This window comes from Sycon ciliatum, chromosome 10 (genome assembly GCF_964019385.1).
Source record: "Sycon ciliatum chromosome 10, ocSycCili1.1, whole genome shotgun sequence".
Taxonomy (NCBI): domain Eukaryota; kingdom Metazoa; phylum Porifera; class Calcarea; order Leucosolenida; family Sycettidae; genus Sycon; species Sycon ciliatum.
This window is the reverse complement of record NC_088652.1, coordinates 862,125-882,254: the sequence shown is the minus strand read 5'-3', so window position 1 is coordinate 882,254 and position 20,130 is coordinate 862,125. Positions and strand designations below refer to the sequence as shown.

Sequence of the window (20,130 nt, the reverse complement as noted above, 5' to 3'; positions counted from 1 at the left end):
GCATGCATTTGAACATTTTTCGATTGCTCGCTGATTTTTGATTGCAGCTTTTGTTTGAAACCAATCATAATAATTATTGGACCAAATTTGCTTTTGGAGAAGTTGGGAGTCTTCGGCAGCTCGGAAGTAGACGCGGATAGTGAGAGATAGTGCTGTTGCAAGAGAAGAAATGGCGGCAGCGAAGCCAGAGTCGATCCTCAGGAGGAATCGTCCTGGCTGCAAAGCTTCGGTGAGTGCCAATTCCAAAAAAAATGTGCCCAAGACTGACTGATTGAGCCTCGGCGTGGGACTTGGTTTTAGTTGGGTACAGACAGATCAGCAACAGTCATCATAGATATTGTGCTGCGCTGCTGGCATGTCTTGCAAGCAAGCTAGCTACGGGCGGACGGTGTCCTGTGCATTTGGTTCGTAAAGCTGGGTTGCTGGATTCGATAGCAACACATTGTTTTCAGTCTTTGAATGTAGACCAGAGTTAGCTTGTCAGTTTTTCCAGCATTACTCGAATACATGTAATAATAATAATAACAACTTTATTAGGATGACCCAAAGGCTGACCGCCTATCGTGGGGTCCGTCGCATTGAAGGATGGTGGTATAAGAGAGTACAGATTGGGAAAGTACATGGACCAGTTGCACATGCTTTGCACATGTCTAGAACGAATTGGAAGCGTTTCCAATTCTTCAATGCAGTACATGCATCTACGCAACCCACACCAGCCCAAGAGAACACTAGGAAATTTAGAACCGAACGTTTTCGTTCCCTTCTCCTCATGGACTCTTGCACAGGGAATGAAGCAAAAATGGCTAGGACAGCAACTTCTTCGTGTTCCTTTGGACTGGTGTGGATTGCGTAGATGCATGTACAACATTGAAGAGTTGCACAATTAGCTCCCTTTTTCTTCCTTCCTATGACCGTAATACATGTACCGTAAAGTACCGCCAGAGCACCCCACCATCTCGTCCTTTCGTGGTCGTATTGTGGAGGTGATCTCCTGCCGGTGGGTCATATGACACGAACCTTGTACACATATTACACATTCTGCAGTCAATCCGTGCTCAATTTACCTTCAAGCAGACACGAGCTCCACACGAAAACCGGCCAAGTTTGACCTTAGCATACTAAGGTTCTCACGCCGTACACACTTCGTTGCACTCTGCCACACGATTTTCGTTTCCTTGGCTGTAAAATCAAGGTGGGGCGCTCTGGCGGTACTTTACGGCACATGTACTTGTCAAGATGAGTGCACCTACAATCCCTTTGAGCTCGTTGACCCCGGCGTACAGCTGGGGTAAGTTGCACTGGAGAAAGTTGGCTTCACGCGAGTACATGCACATACTGGTATGTATCACGAAGAGTAAATGAGCTCCCAGGAGTGCAACTCACATCACGAGTCTCAGGTTCCTTTTGTACTACAGTCAACTTTGCTTATAACGACACTGGCCGGGGCATCAGAAAGGTGTCCTTATTCGCGAAGTGTCGTTATACCCGAAGTCTCATTATATGTGTCACAGTTGGATGGGACTTTGCTCTGGGCATGAAAATTATGTCGTTATTCGCGAATTGTCGTTATATCCGCAGTCGTTATTAGCGAAGTTCACTGTACGTACAAACGAAGGATAGCGTGCTCGCAATCCGAATATCTACCATGATCATGCTGGAGAGTTGCATACGCACGCGCAGTGAGTTTCTGTCAGAGAGTGCTTTTTTTTTTATTACTCCGCTGCTCGCTAATAACGGGCTGGAAACGTACAACTGGAACACTACACGGCATGATGTGAGTTTTCAAGGGTATCAGGAGTTGCACACTCCTGGGAGCTTATATACAGTGAAACCTATCCAAGGCGACCGCTCAAGGGACCTTCAAAATGGTGTCGCTGTGTACAGGTGGTCTCCTTATCCAGGGTCATTTGACTGGAAACAACACCCATTGGTCCAGGTTGCAGTGGTCTTCTAGGACAGGTGGTCTCCTTATCCAGGGTCATTTGAATGGAATAACATCCCTTGGTCCTAGTGGTAGTGTTGTTCTGAGACAGGTGGAGTGCATGCATACAGTAAATTACTGTACTCTTGCCTTTAAGTTGGTACTGTAAAACGTGTAATTTCAGGTGCATCACGATTTCGGTGCCAGGGACCTGCCAGGTTTCAGGTGTAATGTAGAATTAGGTGACTAGCTTTCCCTTCGCATACAGTGCATACTCTAGTGCCTTTTAGGTGTCATTAAATTCAGGTGCCTCTCTTCTCTACCGGAATTAAAGCTACTGTACAGGCAGAAAATTTCGTCGGTCAATTATTTCGTCCAACTCCAAAGAAAGGGAGTTCGTCCGGTTGTAAATTTCGTCCATGGATCATAAGAGTGTATTGAAAAGCTGGACAAATCGACATTAGTCCGGCATTTTATTTAGTCCGAAAGCTCCTTGGACGAAAAAGACGGAATAAAATTCCAGACGAATATATTTCTGCTTATACAGTACACGGAAAAGACATGTTTTACAGTATATCTCGGAATCTTGGGTGTACGGTACCTCCAAAGACACAGTACTGCGGTCAACTTTGGTAATAACGACTGCGGATATAACGACAATTCGCGAAGAACGACAGAATTCCCATGTCCAGAGCAAAGTCCCATCTAACTGTAATACATAAAATGAGACTTCGGGTATAAGGACACTGCGCGAATAAGGGCACTTTTCTTGATGCCCCGCTGAGTGTCGTGATACGCAACGTTGACTGTACTGTAAAGCCTGGTACATATTCGACGGGGCCGCGCCGGGGCTCGACGGTATGGGACGTCAGAGCCTGTCGGGAAGGCTGGCGAGAGCTGTGAAGATCTGGTACGATTTGTACCAGACAGGAAGCAGCTGCTGTGATGTTCAACGTCGATCGGCGCGAGTCATACGGCATACAAAGTGATTACCGTATTTTTCCGGTTGTAAGTCGACCTTTTACGACTAAAAAAAGAAGGAGAAAGGGTGGGGGTCGACTTACAACCGGGATTCGACTTATAACCGGGAACTATCAGTTTCTTACTCGAAAAAACAACTACTTGCACTGCATGCACAAGTGCACCATGTGTACATATTTTTGCCAGTTTATTGGCTTTTTTTTCAAGGATTGGGACGTTATACCTTCCAATAAGGAATGTTTACTAGTACATGATTTGTTGATGTGTTAGTAGCAGGGAGTGTGGTTAGTAATGCTTCGTTGGGTGAAAACTTTAAAAAGCAGAATTGAGACCTCCGGATACGGGGGTTGACTTATAACCGGGGTCGACTTACAACCGGTAAAATACGGTAAGCCCACTGCGAAAAGTTCTGTCAGTGATGAAAATTGGACCGTTGTTTTTGTACGTTTTGCTCGGTGTACTCTGCTTGGCTAAGGTGGAAACGACTCTCCTGCGTGAGCACTGAAACTTGCAACGGACTGTTGTCGAGGTCCACCACAGCGTAATCTTCACCTGGCTTTCGATTTTGAACCTTTGCTGTTACTCATAAGTCTCCCTACTCGTTTTTTACATTTACAAGTATCATTAACTCACAGTCTATGTTTCACTGTGTCTGCAGGAATTCTACGACTGGCCAGATGAGGATATTGAGCAGATGGAAAGTACACTGTCTGTTCAGCAGGTGAGTTTACTGATGTTGGTTGTGTATGTGTGTGTGTCTGTATGTATGTGTGTATGTATGTATGTATGTGTGTGTGTGTGTGTATGTATGTATGTGTGTGTGTGTATGTATGTATGTGTGTATGTATGTATGTGTGTGTGTGTGTGTGTGTCTCTCTGTCTGTCTCTGTCTGTCTCTCTCTGTCTCTCTGTCTCTCTCTCTCTCTCTCTCTCTCTCTCTCTCTCTCTCTCTCTCTCTCTCTCTCTCTCTCTCTCTCTCTCTCTCTCTCTCTCTCTCTCTCTCTCTCTCTCTCTCTCTCTCTCTCTCTCTCTCTCTCTCTCTCTCTCTCTCTCTCTCTCTCTCTCTCTCTCTCTCTCTCTCTCTCTCTCTCTCTCTCTCTCTCTCTCTCTCTCTCTCTCTCTCTCTTAGTCACGAAAGCGGAAGCATCCGTCCTAGACAAAACAAGAACTATAGCTACTCACCAAGGTGCTGCCTCCACGTCTCTTCTCCGACCCCAGTGCTGTTCAGGTCGTGTGTGTCAAAGTGTTCCCTGCGATCAGCCCCCCCCCCCCCCCTCCATTTTAGAAAGAAAGATCTGGGTATGCCTTGTCCGCGGGGGATGGGGTTTTGTTCTTCTAGGTGTTGTAAGATGGCGGTGTGTTGGCCATAGACAACTGTGTATAGTGCGCTTCAAAAGTATAAACCTCTCGACTTTTCGAATAATTCAAATTTGGTTTGAGCTGTTTAGGAAATATCTTCAGGATATTGCTCAAGCAATTCCCCCGATTTTTCTCATTATAGATTTCTAAGCGATTGGATAACAAACGCCCATTGTATGCACAAAGTGATCACAGACGTTACGTGGTATAGATGCTGGCCAAAAGTTTTTTTTTTGAAACCAGAGGTCTCTCCTTTTGAAACGCACTATACATATAGTTTCCTTCCGTTGCAGCGATCACTTTGAATTAGCTGTGGTTTTGATAAGCCCATTGCGCAATGGCGTAATTTGTACCGTAAACACCGCACACAGCCACCTGGGCATGGTCATGTGGGGTGTTGGACAGTGAGTGCGTTCGTTTATGCCCGCGAATCGATTCATGAATCCATTCATGAATCGATTCGCGCTGTTCACATCACCAGATGTGAATAGAGTGAATGGATTCCGAACCGATTCCAGGGCTCATGACATGAACATCGAACGACTTGAATGCATGCGAATGGATTCATGAATTGATTCAAGTGCATAATCGAACGCAGCCAGTGCATCCCGAATCCTGATCCCAGAGCACTGTAAAAGCCATTATTCTAACGAGGCGCATATACCGTATTTTCTCTAATAAGAGCCCGGGGTTCTATTTTTTCAGTGACAGCTCTACCCGCGCTACTATTAGAGACTGGGCTCTTATTTGTTCAATTGTCAACTATCAAGCCAACTCCAGTCTATACAGGCATAAACTGACCATATCAAGACTGATTTTTCAACCCTAAACTCAGGAATATTGTCAAAACAGATGTTTCACAATAGCATTGGCGCCAGGAAGGAAGCAGTAGACCGAAAACCTCCTTACAAATATGTTCTTGGTATGTTGTACTGCTGTTTTATATGCAGTCAATATACTTGTTGCATACTCCAATTGTGACCCGCGCTACTATTAGAGACTGTGCTCTTATTATTTCAAACCACCCTCACCCTGGGTCATTATTGGAGACTGGGCTATTATTGGAGACCTGGGCTTTTAGTAGAGAAAATACGGTATACCGATTTCCCCAAATTGACTGGTTTACGTGTACCAGAGGTAACGATTCTCACTCATTCTCAACTCTCAATAAGACAGTACAGTCAGACCTCGCTTATCCGGTCCTCTTTTATCCGGATCCCTCGCAATCCGGAGGAAAACAGCTGGTTACAGATTTACAGCATACGTGATCCATCCAATATAACCTGTGTTCGGTTATCCGGTTCCCTCGCCTATCCGGATATTTTTTGTGGAAAACGGATGTGTGCGGTTATGCGAGGTCTGACTGTATATGTATCGATTTCTGTATAACGATTTCTATTTTAACGACAGATTTCTACTCGTTATACAGTACTGGCATACATTACTCTTGCACTCCATATTTGGCAATGCTCAATAATAGGCGCATTGTGCATGTGCTTTTGTTCTGCGCACTGTGTTCAGTTCATTCAGCAGAGTATACGTCGTGACACGCTGGATGTCGATGCCATGATAATGATTCCCGCGTCGCAGGAAGAGGGCGTTTGGAAGTACGAGCATTTACGGTACGTCATCTGGTCGCACAGCGGTCTGATTGGCTGCAAATACATACGGTAAAACCTGTAACTAAAGACCACTGTGACTAGTGACCAGCCTGGTACTACAGTAAAACCTGTAACTAAAGACCACCGTGACTAGCGACCAGCCTGATACTACAGTAAAACCTGTAACTAAAGACCACTGTGACTAGTGACCAGCCTGGTACTACAGTAAAACCTGTAACTAAAGACCACCGTGACTAGCGACCAGCCTGGTACTACAGTAAAACCTGTAACTAAAGACCACTGTGACTAGTGACCAGCCTGGTACTACAGTAAAACCTGTAACTAAAGACCACCGTGACTAGCGACCAGCCTGGTACTACAGTAAAACCTGTAACTAAAGACCACCGTGACTAGCGACCAGCCTGGTACTACAGTAAAACCTGTAACTAAAGACCACCGTGACTAGCGACCAGCCTGGTACTACAGTAAAACCTGTAACTAAAGACCACCGTGACTAGCGACCAGCCTGGTACTACAGTAAAACCTGTAACTAAAGACCACCGTGACTAGCGACCAGCCTGGTACTACAGTAAAACCTGTAACTAAAGACCACCGTGACTAGCGACCAGCCTGGTACTACAGTAAAACCTGTAACTAAAGACCACCGTGACTAGCGACCAGCCTGGTACTACAGTAAAACCTGTAACTAAAGACCACCGTGACTAGCGACCAGCCTGATACTACAGTAAAACCTGTAACTAAAGACCACCGTGACTAGCGACCAGCCTGGTACTACAGTAAAACCTGTAACTAAAGACCACCGTGACTAGCGACCAGCCTGATACTACAGTAAAACCTGTAACTAAAGACCACCGTGACTAGCGACCAGCCTGGTACTACAGTAAAACCTGTAACTAAAGACCACCGTGACTAGCGACCAGCCTGCTACTACAGTAAAACCTGTAACTAAAGACCACCGTGACTAGCAACCAGCCTGGTACTACAGTAAAACCTGTAACTAAAGACCACCGTGACTAGCGACCAGCCTGGTACTACAGTAAAACCTGTAACTAAAGACCACCGTGACTAGCGACCAGCCTGATACTACAGTAAAACCTGTAACTAAAGACCACCGTGACTAGCGACCAGCCTGCTACTACAGACCAATTCGCCAGGCACGGACGGTCTCACATTCATATTATGGTTGTGCGGTGCAACCCTCTAACTAAGGACCACCTGCCACTAAAGACCGCTTTATCTGGCCCCAAGGAAGGGGTGGTCGTTAGTCACAGGTTTCACTGTACCACATTCCCGTCGAATATAAGTCGCACCTTTTCACACTGAACCTCAGGGCCAACAAATGGGGTGCGACTTACAATCGAGCATGACTTTCATTGCTACAAGTACAGCTCCTCCCTCATTATAACGAGTCCGGTTAGTACATAAACCCCATTAGTAAAATCTGAAATCCCCTGGCGAAACGTGGTCTGTACAACTGTTTACAGGTCCGGTTACAACATAATTCGTTAGTGCATAAAATACGTTATAACGACCCTTTGCCTAGGTCCCTGGAGTTCCAAACCCTCAGTATTAAGATAATGCTGACCATGCTTAGCACTGCGTACAGCATCCCTTGCAGCTGAGCGCGCACGGACAAACTCTCGCCGGACCAGAGGTGATGGATCTGCTAAAGATTTCTGAAATAGAGTGTTACGATGTGCAAGGAGGGGCTCGAGAGCGGCAGAACTGGCTGAGAACCAATCTGGCTGGCGACGGCGACTCTTGCCTAGAACAGAGGTAGCTGCTTTAACTGTAGCGTCCCGTAGTGAACTCCATTGATCCTGAACTGAGGTCCCTGGTGCAGCATCTTGCAGACAGTCGGATGAGGTATGGTACCACTCAGCCACAGTTGCTTGCCTTACTAAATCATCATCATCTGATGCAGTTGGGTCAGCAGGTCCTAGCTGTGATACATCAAAGCGACGGCGATCAGGGGCCTTGCTCTTTGGCGGGTAGAAACGCCGGCGGCAACCAAGTGACAACGTTAGCCCAACAAGTTTGTGATCGGTCCCACACTCAGCAGACCGGTACACACGACAATCTGTACAGCGCTGAAAATCCCGCTGCCGGGTGATCACATAATCAATACAGTGCCAGTGCTGTGAACGTGGGTGCTGCCAGGTAACTTTATGAATGTCCTTTTTCTTGAAGTACGTATTACAGAGTCGAGAGTTGAACATGGATAGAAAGCTCAACAGTTCCTCACCAGCTTCGCTCATGGTACCAATGCCATAAGGACCACGTATTTGCCTCCATGCGTCCTCTTCATCACCTGGGCTGCTGCCAACACGGGCGCTGAAGTCACCAAGCACGACGTACAAATTGCGCTCCGGGATGGATAACAAACAATCACGAAATTCGCCATAAAATTTCTCCTTTTCACGGCGAGGCCTCGCAAACGTTGGAGCGTAGCAGGAAATGACATGCAGCCACTGATCGCCAAACAGTTTCGCCACAACTCGCGAGCTGACAGCTCGCCACTGACACCCGCCGTTTTCCGCGCTCGTCGGGCCAAACCTACAAGAACGATTGCGACTCCCTCGCCGCGATATGCAGGCATTCCTCGCTCTGTTGGGACGGGCGTCCTGCAGTTAGAATAGACGCTCCACTGATCAAATACTCGTGATTGCCGAACCATTTTGTCTCCTGAAGACCTGCTTCTGAGAAATTCAAATTTTGAGTTTGGTGAAGAACAGTTTGAATTTTGGTTGTCTTCCGCGACGGGCAAGCTTCTTTCGTGACGAGCTGTCTCGATGCTTCCATCATTCTCCACTAAGCTGTTGTGACGTTTCAGGTACATAACTTCAACACAAACGCTTCGTTTCTCCGTCTCCTACTTCTTGCAAAGGGGTCTACCTGGAGGTTTGCAAAACCGTCGCAGGTGTTGTGGATACGTGGCGGGTTGCAAGTGGCAACATTATTATTATTATTATTATTATTATTTGAAACTCGGATGTTGAGCCATAAATAAATGTGGAAGAGAAAAGGACATATGGATACGAGTTAAGAGTAACTCTCCATCACTGTAACATGATACTATATACAGTCAGAAAGTGCAATAACTATTGTAGGCACAAAACTGACAGAGTACTGAAACATTCAACGTCCTGACACCTAGCTTCAACACATCTCCGTAGCGCTAACCGACAGCCTTCCAACTTGGAAGGTTCAAGGTTATGGAAAAGACCAAAGAGGGGAAGGCAAGCGCAACGAAAACGAGCAAAAGCTACAGTCCCAACGGAACAAAGAATGTCGATTGTTACTGGACGATGACGAGACCAGTACGATATTTGACAAAGCGGTCTAACTACAATTCAAAGCAGCAAAGCAGCACACCACCCAACTTGGGTGGGTCATAAATATCAAAGATAAGTAAAGAAAGGGAAGCTTTGCGAAAACGAATTGTACAAGCCGAAAGCCAAACTCCTACAGTACTCCTCATGCATGACATTGTGATGGACTAGTTGACTACAAAACAAGTTGTTTCACACGACGTACGTTTCGCCGTATGGTTCGTGACGGCTCATCAGGTGTGCAATTTGAAACTCGGATGTTGAGCCATAAATAAATGTGGAAGAGAAAAGGACATATGGATACGAGTTAAGAGTAACTCTCCATCACTGTAACATGATACTATATACAGTCAGAAAGTGCAATAACTATTGTAGGCACAAAACTGACAGAGTACTGAAACATTCAACGTCCTGACACCTAGCTTCAACACATCTCCGTAGCGCTAACCGACAGCCTTCCAACTTGGAAGGTTCAAGGTTATGGAAAAGACCAAAGAGGGGAAGGCAAGCGCAACGAAAACGAGCAAAAGCTACAGTCCCAACGGAACAAAGAATGTCGATTGTTACTGGACGATGACGAGACCAGTACGATATTTGACAAAGCGGTCTAACTACAATTCAAAGCAGCAAAGCAGCACACCACCCAACTTGGGTGGGTCATAAATATCAAAGATAAGTAAAGAAAGGGAAGCTTTGCGAAAACGAATTGTACAAGCCGAAAGCCAAACTCCTACAGTACTCCTCATGCATGACATTGTGATGGACTAGTTGACTACAAAACAAGTTGTTTCACACGACGTACGTTTCGCCGTATGGTTCGTGACGGCTCATCAGGTGTGCAATTTGAAACTCGGATGTTGAGCCATAAATAAATGTGGAAGAGAAAAGGACATATGGATACGAGTTAAGAGTAACTCTCCATCACTGTAACATGATACTATATACAGTCAGAAAGTGCAATAACTATTGTAGGCACAAAACTGACAGAGTACTGAAACATTCAACGTCCTGACACCTAGCTTCAACAAAGCTTTGTCAAATATCGTACTGGTCTCGTCATCGTCCAGTAACAATCGACATTCTTTGTTCCGTTGGGACTGTAGCTTTTGCTCGTTTTCGTTGCGCTTGCCTTCCCCTCTTTGGTCTTTTCCATAACCTTGAACCTTCCAAGTTGGAAGGCTGTCGGTTAGCGCTACGGAGATGTGTTGAAGCTAGGTGTCAGGACGTTGAATGTTTCAGTACTCTGTCAGTTTTGTGCCTACAATAGTTATTGCACTTTCTGACTGTATATAGTATCATGTTACAGTGATGGAGAGTTACTCTTAACTCGTATCCATATGTCCTTTTCTCTTCCACATTATTATTATTATTATTTTCACTAGTTTGAGGGAAAGAGACAAACGGGAAAAGTCTGAAGAAAAAAATCTGACTGTCACCACCAGGACTCGAACCAGGGACCCTCGCTTGTAGCTAGCGATGCTCTAACCACTGAGCTATGGTGTAGTCGTCATCCCAGCAGAGACTGTTCAACATTTTCTTCAGACTTCGTAACTCACACTTCCTGTGAATCCACACAGGCGGGTGGGACGCAGCCCTCACTGTACCCACACACTTCACGTACACTCTAGCACGCGGGGAGCCCCAAGTCATAACATCTTCACTAGTTTGAGGGAAAGAGACAAACGGGAAAAGTCTGAAGAAAAAATCTGACTGTCACCACCAGGACTCGAACCAGGGACCCTCGCTTGTAGCTAGCGATGCTCTAACCACTGAGCTATGGTGTAGTCGTCATCCCAGCAGAGACTGTTCAACATTTTCTTCAGACTTCGTAACTCACACTTCCTGTGAATCCACACAGGCGGGTGGGACGCAGCCCTCACTGTACCCACACACTTCACGTACATTATTATTATTATTATTATTATTATTATTATTATTATTATTATTATTATTATTATTATTATTATTATTATTATTATTATTATTATTATTATTATTATTATTATTATTATTATTATTATTATTATTATTATTATTATTATTACTTGAAGTATTATTTGGAAAGGATTGGGAGAACTTCAAATTCAAAGGATCAGTCGGGGAAGTGAACTGCCTGAAAAGAGAAAAAACGCCAGACCCACCAGGACTCGAACCTGGGACCCTGCTTGTCATGAGCAATGCTCTAACCACTGACCGTGGTTGGTCCCCTGGGGGAGGGAAAAATACTCAAGTGCCATCAGTATGTGTGGCAAGTGTTGTGAGCTGCTTTTGGAGTGAAAAACTAGTCAGCGCCTTCTAGGTTCAGCCTGGTCCCATAGCTCAGTGGTTAGAGCATTATTTTTATTATTATCATTATTTATTCTTCTTTTACTAGGAACATCAGGCGTTGCCCCGTCATTGCTTCCCAGGTCTCCACGCACCATACTCTCAACCTAGCCAGGGGTGGCCTAGCTAGGGGTGACCCTAGGCCACCACTGCGGATAATTATAACTGTGCAAACTTGTGAACCAGCAGAGCTCAAAAAAGTGCTTCCTACTGCAACTAGTACACTCTGTTTAGGAGAAGAGAACTGTGAGCACTGCACACTTACCAACTATCACAATATACCATGACAAAGAGGCGGCGCTTCACACACTGCCCCATGTGCTGAAATAGGGGTATTACCCCCGACATGCTGATCCCGCAATGACATGTGAATGCCATTGCTGATAATAATAATAATTTTATTTCACCAATATACCGGATTTCCCAAAGGCTAATGATACGGAAGTGAAGGTGTGAACCGCAAAGCAAGACCTTTATCTTCTTCCTGTTGAATTCGCTTCCCAGCTGCATACCGACATCAACCGCTAAAATCCAATCATGGCAAGTAACGCAAAAGTCACCAGTTGACCTTTTGGACTTTTCAACTCTTGTCCAAAGCCACCAAGAGGAAAAATCAGGATGAAGACGTCAGTTGTCGAAACGTTTGTGGAGGAGTTGTTACATTATTCTCAGTAAATGGATATGGCCGATACGTTTGGTGTAGACTTGGATGATCGGCCGTGGTCTCTCACCGCGGGTCCTTTACTAATAGAAAGGCGGACGCCAATAAGAACTGTTGTGGAGTTGGCAGATGAAAACGCGCCGCAAGAAATTTGGCACGGCGATAGTAGACTCCATCGGGCCAGCTCTTGTTGATAGTAGGGGAGTGTCCGCCTGGTGCTATGGAGGTCGCCTTCATCGCGTCAATGAACCTGCTTGGGTAGGACGGCGGACGAGTACTACCTCAACGATGCCCGTCATAGAGCCGATCGCCCTGCAGCCAGTTATTGTGACGCCACACGCGGTATTCTACGGTGGTATCACCACAGAAGGCTCCACAGGGAGAATGCGCCAGCAGTGACACGCAGGGAAGGTAACCATCGTGTACGTGATTGGTATCGATACAACCTTCGGCATAGGGAAGATGGACCTGCTTTCATCTCCCAGGAGGAGGGTACCGAATTTTCCGGTTGTAAGTCAACCCCGATTATAGGTCGACCCCCGTATCCGGAGGTCTCAATTCTGCGTTTTAAAGTTTTCACCCAACGAAGCACTACCATCCACTCCCTCCTACTAACACATCAACAAATCGTGTAAACATTCCTTATTGGAGGGTATAACGTCCCAATCCTTGAAAAAGGCCAATATTAAACTGGCAAACATGTGTACACATGGTGCACTCATGCATGCAGGGCAGGTCATTTTTGTAAGATACTGATAGTTCCCGGTTATAAGTCGAATCCCGGTTGTAAGTCGACCCCCACCCTTTCTCCTTCTATTTTTAGTGGTAAAAGGTCGACTTACAACCGGGAAAATACGGTACATGTATATATCAGTGGTACCTCAACGGGGCGTATCACGGTGACCACCATCAAGACCAGGCAATTCACCACACGGAGCTGCAACACATCAATGCAGCACCGAATGAGGTAGACTCATCAACAGTGAGTGACGCGTCCGTTTGTGTGATTTGTCAGAATACCCTGGACCATCCTCTGTCCAAGTTGGGCTGTAGGCATGAATTTCACTTCCACTCACTGTGTCAAGGAGTGGATCAGTTCTGCCCCCAGCCCTACTTGTCCGCTACTCCATGACTGCTGATGTGTGTGCTGTGTGTGATGTGTGTGTGTGTGTGTGTGTGTGCGTGCGTGTGTGTGTGTGTGTGTGTGTGTGTGTGTGTGTGCGTGTGTGTGTGTGTGTGTGTGTGTGGAAAAAAAGAAAAGAAAAAAGCCACTTCATAGCTGTGTGGTGTAGACCAGGCTGAATAGTGGCGGTCAATTCTTCAGCCTTGCAAACTGTTGAATGGTACAATCCCAGCACAAGCTGCTATGGCTTCTGCTGTAGCATCGCTATCATTGCCTCCGGCTATGGGCGTCAAATGGTCAATGGTCAATGGTGTGTGTGGTGTGTAAGCTTGCTGTGTACACATGTGCATGTACTTTTATCTTGCACGTTTGCAGGCAGTTTTGCTTGGAGCTTAACGACTTGACAGTGCTGTTGCAGGTGAGCGTCTGGCCCAAGAACACCTCTCTCTCTCTCTCTCTCTCTCTCTCTCTCTCTCTCTCTCTCTCTCTCTCTCTCTCTCTCTCTCTCTCTCTCTCTCTCTCTCTCTCTCTCTCTCTCTCTCTCTCTCTCTCTCTCCCTCTCTTTCTCCCTCTCTCTTTCTCCCTCTCTCTCCCTCTCTCTCTCTCTCTCTCTCTCTCTCTCTCTCTCTCTCTCTCTCTCTCTCTCTCTCTCTCTCTCTCTCTCTCCTCTCTCTCTCTCTCTCTCTCTCTCTCTCTCTCTCTCTCTCTCTCTCTCTCTCTCTCTCTCTCTCTCTCTCTCTCTCTCTCTCTCTCTCTCTCTCTCTCTCTCTCTCTCTCTCTCTCTCTCTCTCTCTCTCTCTCTCTCTCTCTCTCTCCCCCCCCCCCCACACACACACATTTTATTGCAGATCCATAATCAGCTTGTGAATCTCTGTTAATCCACCAGAATGAACAAATTATTACGATGATGAAATTTTGGTGAAAAGTGACCATGAAAAATGTGTGGCAATGGCTGATACTGTAGTGAACCTCCTTAATTAATGTTATCTGTCTGTCTGTTTGTGTGTGTCTGTCTCCATGTGTGTCTGTGTGTCTGTCCCTGTGTGTGTTTTTGTGTGTGTGTCTGTCTGCTTCCGTGGGTGTATGTGTGTCTGTCTGTGTGTGCGTGTCTGTCTGTCACTGTGTGTGTGTGTCTGTGTGTGTGTGTGTGTGTGTTTATGTGTTTATGTGTATTTGTGCAGGATGAATGCCTTCCGGCCACCTGTACGAAAATGATGGCAACTGATGATTGGGTTTTCCTCTGTGCTGCTCACAAGCAGCCCAAAGAGGTTAGTCAGATCTCGTAACCTTTTCTGCAGCCGCTGCTCTAGAGAACTGTAATTTCACAATTTTCGGTGTACTTTTATTTTCGGTACTTTCCGTACATCTGTTTCATACCCAAAATTTCAATACACCGAACAAACACTAACACGCATTAACCAATTGGGAACTGCTTCTCTGCACCGAAAATTTCTGAAATTAGAGTAACACATGTCCGCGGTCACTGAGTGCGTTCGATTACTGCCATGAATCGATTCATGAATGGAATCTCGTCGTTCGATTTTCATGTCACCAGCTGGCCCTGGGATCGGTTCGTATAAATCGATTCACCCCATTCACATGGGGTGCTGAGAATAGCCAGAGGTGCTTCATGGATGGATTGAAAAATCGATTCGTAGCCAAAATCGACCGCACTCCTGTGTCTGATTCCCAACTCATATGGTTAGACAGATTTCCGTAATTTCTAGAGAAAACAGGGATGTCTCCCAATCCTAAATTCTGAACTTCACCTTTTTTTTCTTTTTTTTTACAAGATAACCACAAACCATCATGGTGCAAACGCCGGAAAAAACGCACAGAGATACACATAGCGATGGCAGCCGAAGCAGTGGAGGCGAGGCAAGAGCAGCTAAACCGACCAGGGGTCTCGGTTTCAGCACCGCTCATGCGCGCCACACAGAAAAATACGAAAAAATAGAAAGAAAGAAAAATGAGCAGGAGCACTACAGAGCAAATGGGAAATAAGGGTGGCAGCACGGTCACGGCATGTGTTGAATGGGAGGACAAAGTTGAGGTTCAGGCACGCAATACATTGACTGCATACGCCCAGCACCTGCTTGCATTCACTTATACTGTAAAAGCCATATATATATATAACGAAGTGCTAACTCTAACGAGTTAACGAGGAGAAATCTGTCGTTAAAATAGAAATCGTTGTACAGAAATTGATACGTATACTGTCTTATTGAGTGTTGAGAATGAGTGAGAATCGTTACCTCTGGTACACGTAAACTAGTCAATTTTGGGAAATCATTATATATGCGCCTCCTTAGAATAATGGCATTCTCTTATAGCCCTGCTTCTATGATGTTTGTATGCACGCACTATACACATTCGCTCTCATGTAATTGGGCTTGCTGCCCATTAGATTAAAATTTTAAACAACAGCAGCATCTCTCTCTATCTATCTATCTATCTATCTCTGTCTCTCTGTATGTCCTATCCATCACCAGTGCCCCGCGATTGACTACACGCGACACACGCTGGATGGAGCAGCACAACTTCTCAACAGCAACAAGTACTTTCCCAGCAGGTAAAGAGAAGAAAGGGTTTACTGGAAAGGGTAGGGTTTTCCGGGTGTTAGCGGCCGTCATGAGTTCCCTTTGGAAACGGACACGATAATTTACTCTTTGTTAGGGAGAAGAAAAGAGAGAGAAAGAGAGAGAGAGAGAGAGAGAGAGAGAGAGGAGGGGGGGGGGGGAGGGGGAGAGAGCGAGCACTAATACCTGCATTCCCCTAAATAATTCGACCTAGGTTCAGCATGCACATAATGACCGTGAATGACATGCATCAACCATGCTACATATAATTATACCGGTTGTGCCCCCCCCCCCCCCCCCGCCCTAACACGGGGACCAGCTACGCCTCTGAGTGTACTGTATGCAGCACACAATCCACTGTCACTGTCACAGTCCCGCCAAAGTATGATCTTGTTGTATCTAGTATCTACACGAGTAAGGATGACTCTACACAACTGCTGGCCTCCCTGGAGACAACCCTAGCCTCACTGCCACAAAACCAAAGGGGAGCGTTTTTTTTCTGCCCTCTCCATTCTTTTTCTACCCTCTCCTCTTCTAAGTCGTCTCCTTGTGAGAAGGCACCATTGCCTGTTTGGGTTGAACGACTATACATAAAAGCACAACAAACAAACAACGAACCTCTTGCTTCGTGAAGTATTCATACCCCCACCCTCATCCCTTCCATTCATGCAATTGCAGATATTCAGATGCTCTCAATAGCTCATTTCTGTTTTGTATCCTCCTGTCACCTCTATCCTTCACATCCACTTTCATGTTTGCATGCAGTCCATGAAATTAATGTGTGTGTGTGTGTGCGTGCACGTGTGTGTGTGTGTGTGTGTGTGCCTGTGCGCGTGCCTGTGTGTGTGTGTGTGTGTGTGTGTGTGTGTGTGTGTGTGTGTGTGTGTGTGTGTGTGTGTGTACGTGTGTGTGTATTTCTTATAAAGAGTGACCATCAAGGACTCTGCAGTGGCCAAGCTAGGTTCTATCTGCAGACGCGTGTATCGTATCTTTGCGCACGCTTTCTTCCACCATCGGCATATCTTTGATCAGTTTGAGGTAAGACACACTTTGTAGCAGCTAAAGTTGTGCTCCGTGAAACCCAACCCATAGTGTAAACCTGGCGCCCTGGATAGGCCTTTCCCGATGATGCGATTTCATTTTGAACTACAGTCAACTTTGCGTATAACGACACTCGGCGGAGCATCAGAAAAGTGTCCTTATTCGCGAAGTGGCCTTATACCCGAAGTCTCATTATATGCATTAACTTTAGTTAGATGGGACTTTGCTCCGGGCATGGAAATTCTGTTGTTATTCGCGAATTGTCGTTATATCCGCAGTTGTTATTAGCGAAGTTGACTGTACAGTGCGTTTCAAAAATAGAGACGCGTGATTTCAAAAAAAAACCTTTAGGCTAGCATGATCTATACCACATAAAATCTGTGATCACTTTGTGCACAAAAATTTCGAAATGGGGCGTCTGTTTGTTGTTGTTGTTTGGTGATGGCGTTGCTGGTGCTGGTTGTTGTGTAGATGGAGACGGCGCTGTGCCTACGCTTCACCAAGTTTGTCAAGCTGTACCTGCTGATGACCGAGGACAATCTGCTAGTACCCCAGCACCAACTGGAGACGTTAGTGCAGCAAGCGTTGGCTGCCAGACTCCAGTCACACCCTACTACTGGGGCTGCTTCTGCTGCGACTGCTGCGGCTGCTGCACCCGCCGACACAGCACAACACCAAGATCAGCCTGAGCCGGAGGAGCCTGAGCAGCAGGACAGTTCGCAGAACGCCAATTCTGGACCGGACAGTTTGCAGAACGCCGATGCCGGCGACGACAGCGCTGGCGTATTGGCAACCGGTGACGAAGATGTAGCACAGGTCTGATAATGGTGCAGCAGGCTGATGATGTGTGCAGCAGGCTGATGATGTGTGCACAGACACAGTCTTGCCGCTGCCGTCGTCGTCGTGCTTCATAGCTTCCTCTGGCCTGCGGCTGCTACTGTTTGACTTAGCTTGGACCCTGTTGTTGTTGCTACTCCTGCTGCTGAAACGAAGGATTCGTCAGTCACATCCCCGCAAGGCGTGCGCCAAGTTGGCAGGGCCACCTATGCTGCGTTTGTGTTGCTGCTGCTGCTGCTGGCGGTGGCGGTGGGGCGAATGGCAGCGTAGCAGCGTGTTACCGAACCCCCGGGGTGAGTGACTCCTGTGTGTGTGTGTGTGTGTGTGTGTGTGTGTGTGTGTGTGTGTGTGTGTGTGTGTGTGCGTGCGTGCGTGCGTGTGCTTTGAGCATTCTCATTGGTCACCATGATGTCGCCATGGAGAACATGTTGTCCCAGTGTACACCTGGTGCACTAGTTGCCTGATCGATTGGAGAGCACTTTCTTTAAGAGTTTGCAGCAAACAGGTATGGTTGTTTGCCCTGTTGTACCGCACGTGCATGAATGCGTACGCCGACAATCACACACTCTTGAACGGCTGAGCGGCACTTGAGCAGCTTGTGTTAGTACGTGTGTGCGCTTGCTTGTGAATCTCTTTGTTGCTGTGCCGTGGCCATCCTCTTTCCTCTCAAATTGAACTGACACTCGCACTGGTTCTTGTAGGTAGCTTTCAAGTTTCTCCTTCACACACACACACACACACACACACACACACACACACACACACACACACATGCACACATCAATAGCTATGGCACTTCCAATGGGACTTCCCCTGCTTTTTGTGAATGTACTTGGTCTGTACGTTCCTCTGGGCCTGGGATAAACTCGGAGATATTTTAGTCATCTTTTCATCTTATTTTGTATATATCATACTTTTATTTCCTTCCGTCTAACGGTGCGTTCGTCTACTCTTGAACGGGACTGATGCGCATCAGTAGGTAACTCTCTCTCTCTCTCTCTTTCTCTCTCCCCTCTCTCTCTCTCTCTCTCTCTCTCTCTCTCTCTCTCTCTCTTTCTCCTCTCTCTCTCCTCTCTCTCTCTCTCCTCTCTCTCTCCTCTCTCTCTCTCTCTCTCTCTCCTCTCTCTCTCTCCTCTCTCTCTCTCTCTCTCTCTCTCTCTCTCTCTCTCTCTCTCTCTCTCTCTCTCTCTCTCTCTCTCTCTCTCTCTCTCTCTCTCTCTCTCTCTCTCTCTCTCTCTCTCTTCTCTCTCTCTCTCTCTCTCTCTCTCTCTCTCTCTCTCTCTCTCTCTCTCTCTCTCTCTCTCTCTCTCTCTCTCTCTCTCTCTCTCTTTTATTTTTATTTTTTTATTGCATACCCGACGGCAACCCGAGCAGTGTGTGCTTGTCCGTGTGCATGCTGCAACCTGTATCTGCTACACATGCAAGGCATTATTCTTTGAAGACTTAACCTTCACATACTAGTCCCATCAAACACATACCAATGATAAATTGTTACATAAGGCTATAGAATTCGCGATGCAGTTTGAGGTTTTTAGACGATAGCGTTACACGAAAATCCCTTGCTAGCTGTACTTTATTTTATGTTCCTCTGCCTTTACGACGCGTTTCTCCTTTTCCGAAATGGCTTCCTGTGTTTCTTGTGACACGTGTTTTGCAACAGCTTCCCTCGTTCTCTGACGTTTTGCGGCTGTTTATCAGTTCTGGGTTTGTTCCTTCGGGCCCTTTCTGGATGGAGCCTGTGGTTATTGTTGTCTCCGTGGTGATATTGGCCAATGAACCTCTGTTGCACGTGTGTGTGTGTGTGTTTGTTTGTTGGTGTGTGTGCGTACGCGTGTTCGTGTGTCAGGGTGCACGCCCTGGTTGTCGCAGCCGCTCGTGGTGTTTCCGTGACGACGGCGGCCAAGCTCCGGCCGGTCGTTAGGCGAATTCCTGATGATAGACCCTGGAGCTAGAAAGTAGACATAACCAGTGCATGTGGAAGGGAGGACGGTGGGGAATGGGTGGCAGAGACAGCTGTGGCCCTTGGACAGTGGGTGCCCGCATGGAGCAGGCATTTGGACTGCTCCGGAGTGATACCTGCCCTGTGCCCGGAAACAAGGTCCGCGGCAGGGAGCTGTAAAAATACCGCTGTGGCCCTTGCTTGGACTGTGGGTGCCCTCGGGGAGCAGGTATCGGGACTGCTCCCCGCTCCCAAGTGACACCTGTCCTGTGTCCGGAAACAAGGTCCGGCCGTGGCAGGGAGCTGTAAAAATTTTACAGCTCTCCCTGCTCTGCAGTCTGCCAAGCTGGACAATGCAGGCCTGGTCAACAAAAGTCTTCAATCTGAATCAGGGATTAGTACCCCCCCCC

General features: G+C 46.7%; 1 protein-coding gene across 1 annotated transcript; it reads left to right on the top strand.

The window, feature by feature from the left end:
- Window positions 1–13: 13 nt before the first annotated feature.
- On the top strand, window positions 14–19,558 carry LOC135825550 (MOB-like protein phocein). The gene is made up of 8 exons (XM_065338164.1): window positions 14–229; window positions 3,561–3,623; window positions 5,783–5,883; window positions 13,700–13,742; window positions 14,506–14,592; window positions 15,817–15,896; window positions 16,830–16,941; window positions 17,416–19,558. Exons 1-8 carry the CDS (start codon window positions 170–172, stop codon window positions 17,764–17,766), a joined length of 897 nt encoding a protein of 298 aa, XP_065194236.1. The 5' UTR covers window positions 14–169; the 3' UTR covers window positions 17,767–19,558.
- Window positions 19,559–20,130: the final 572 nt, after the last annotated feature.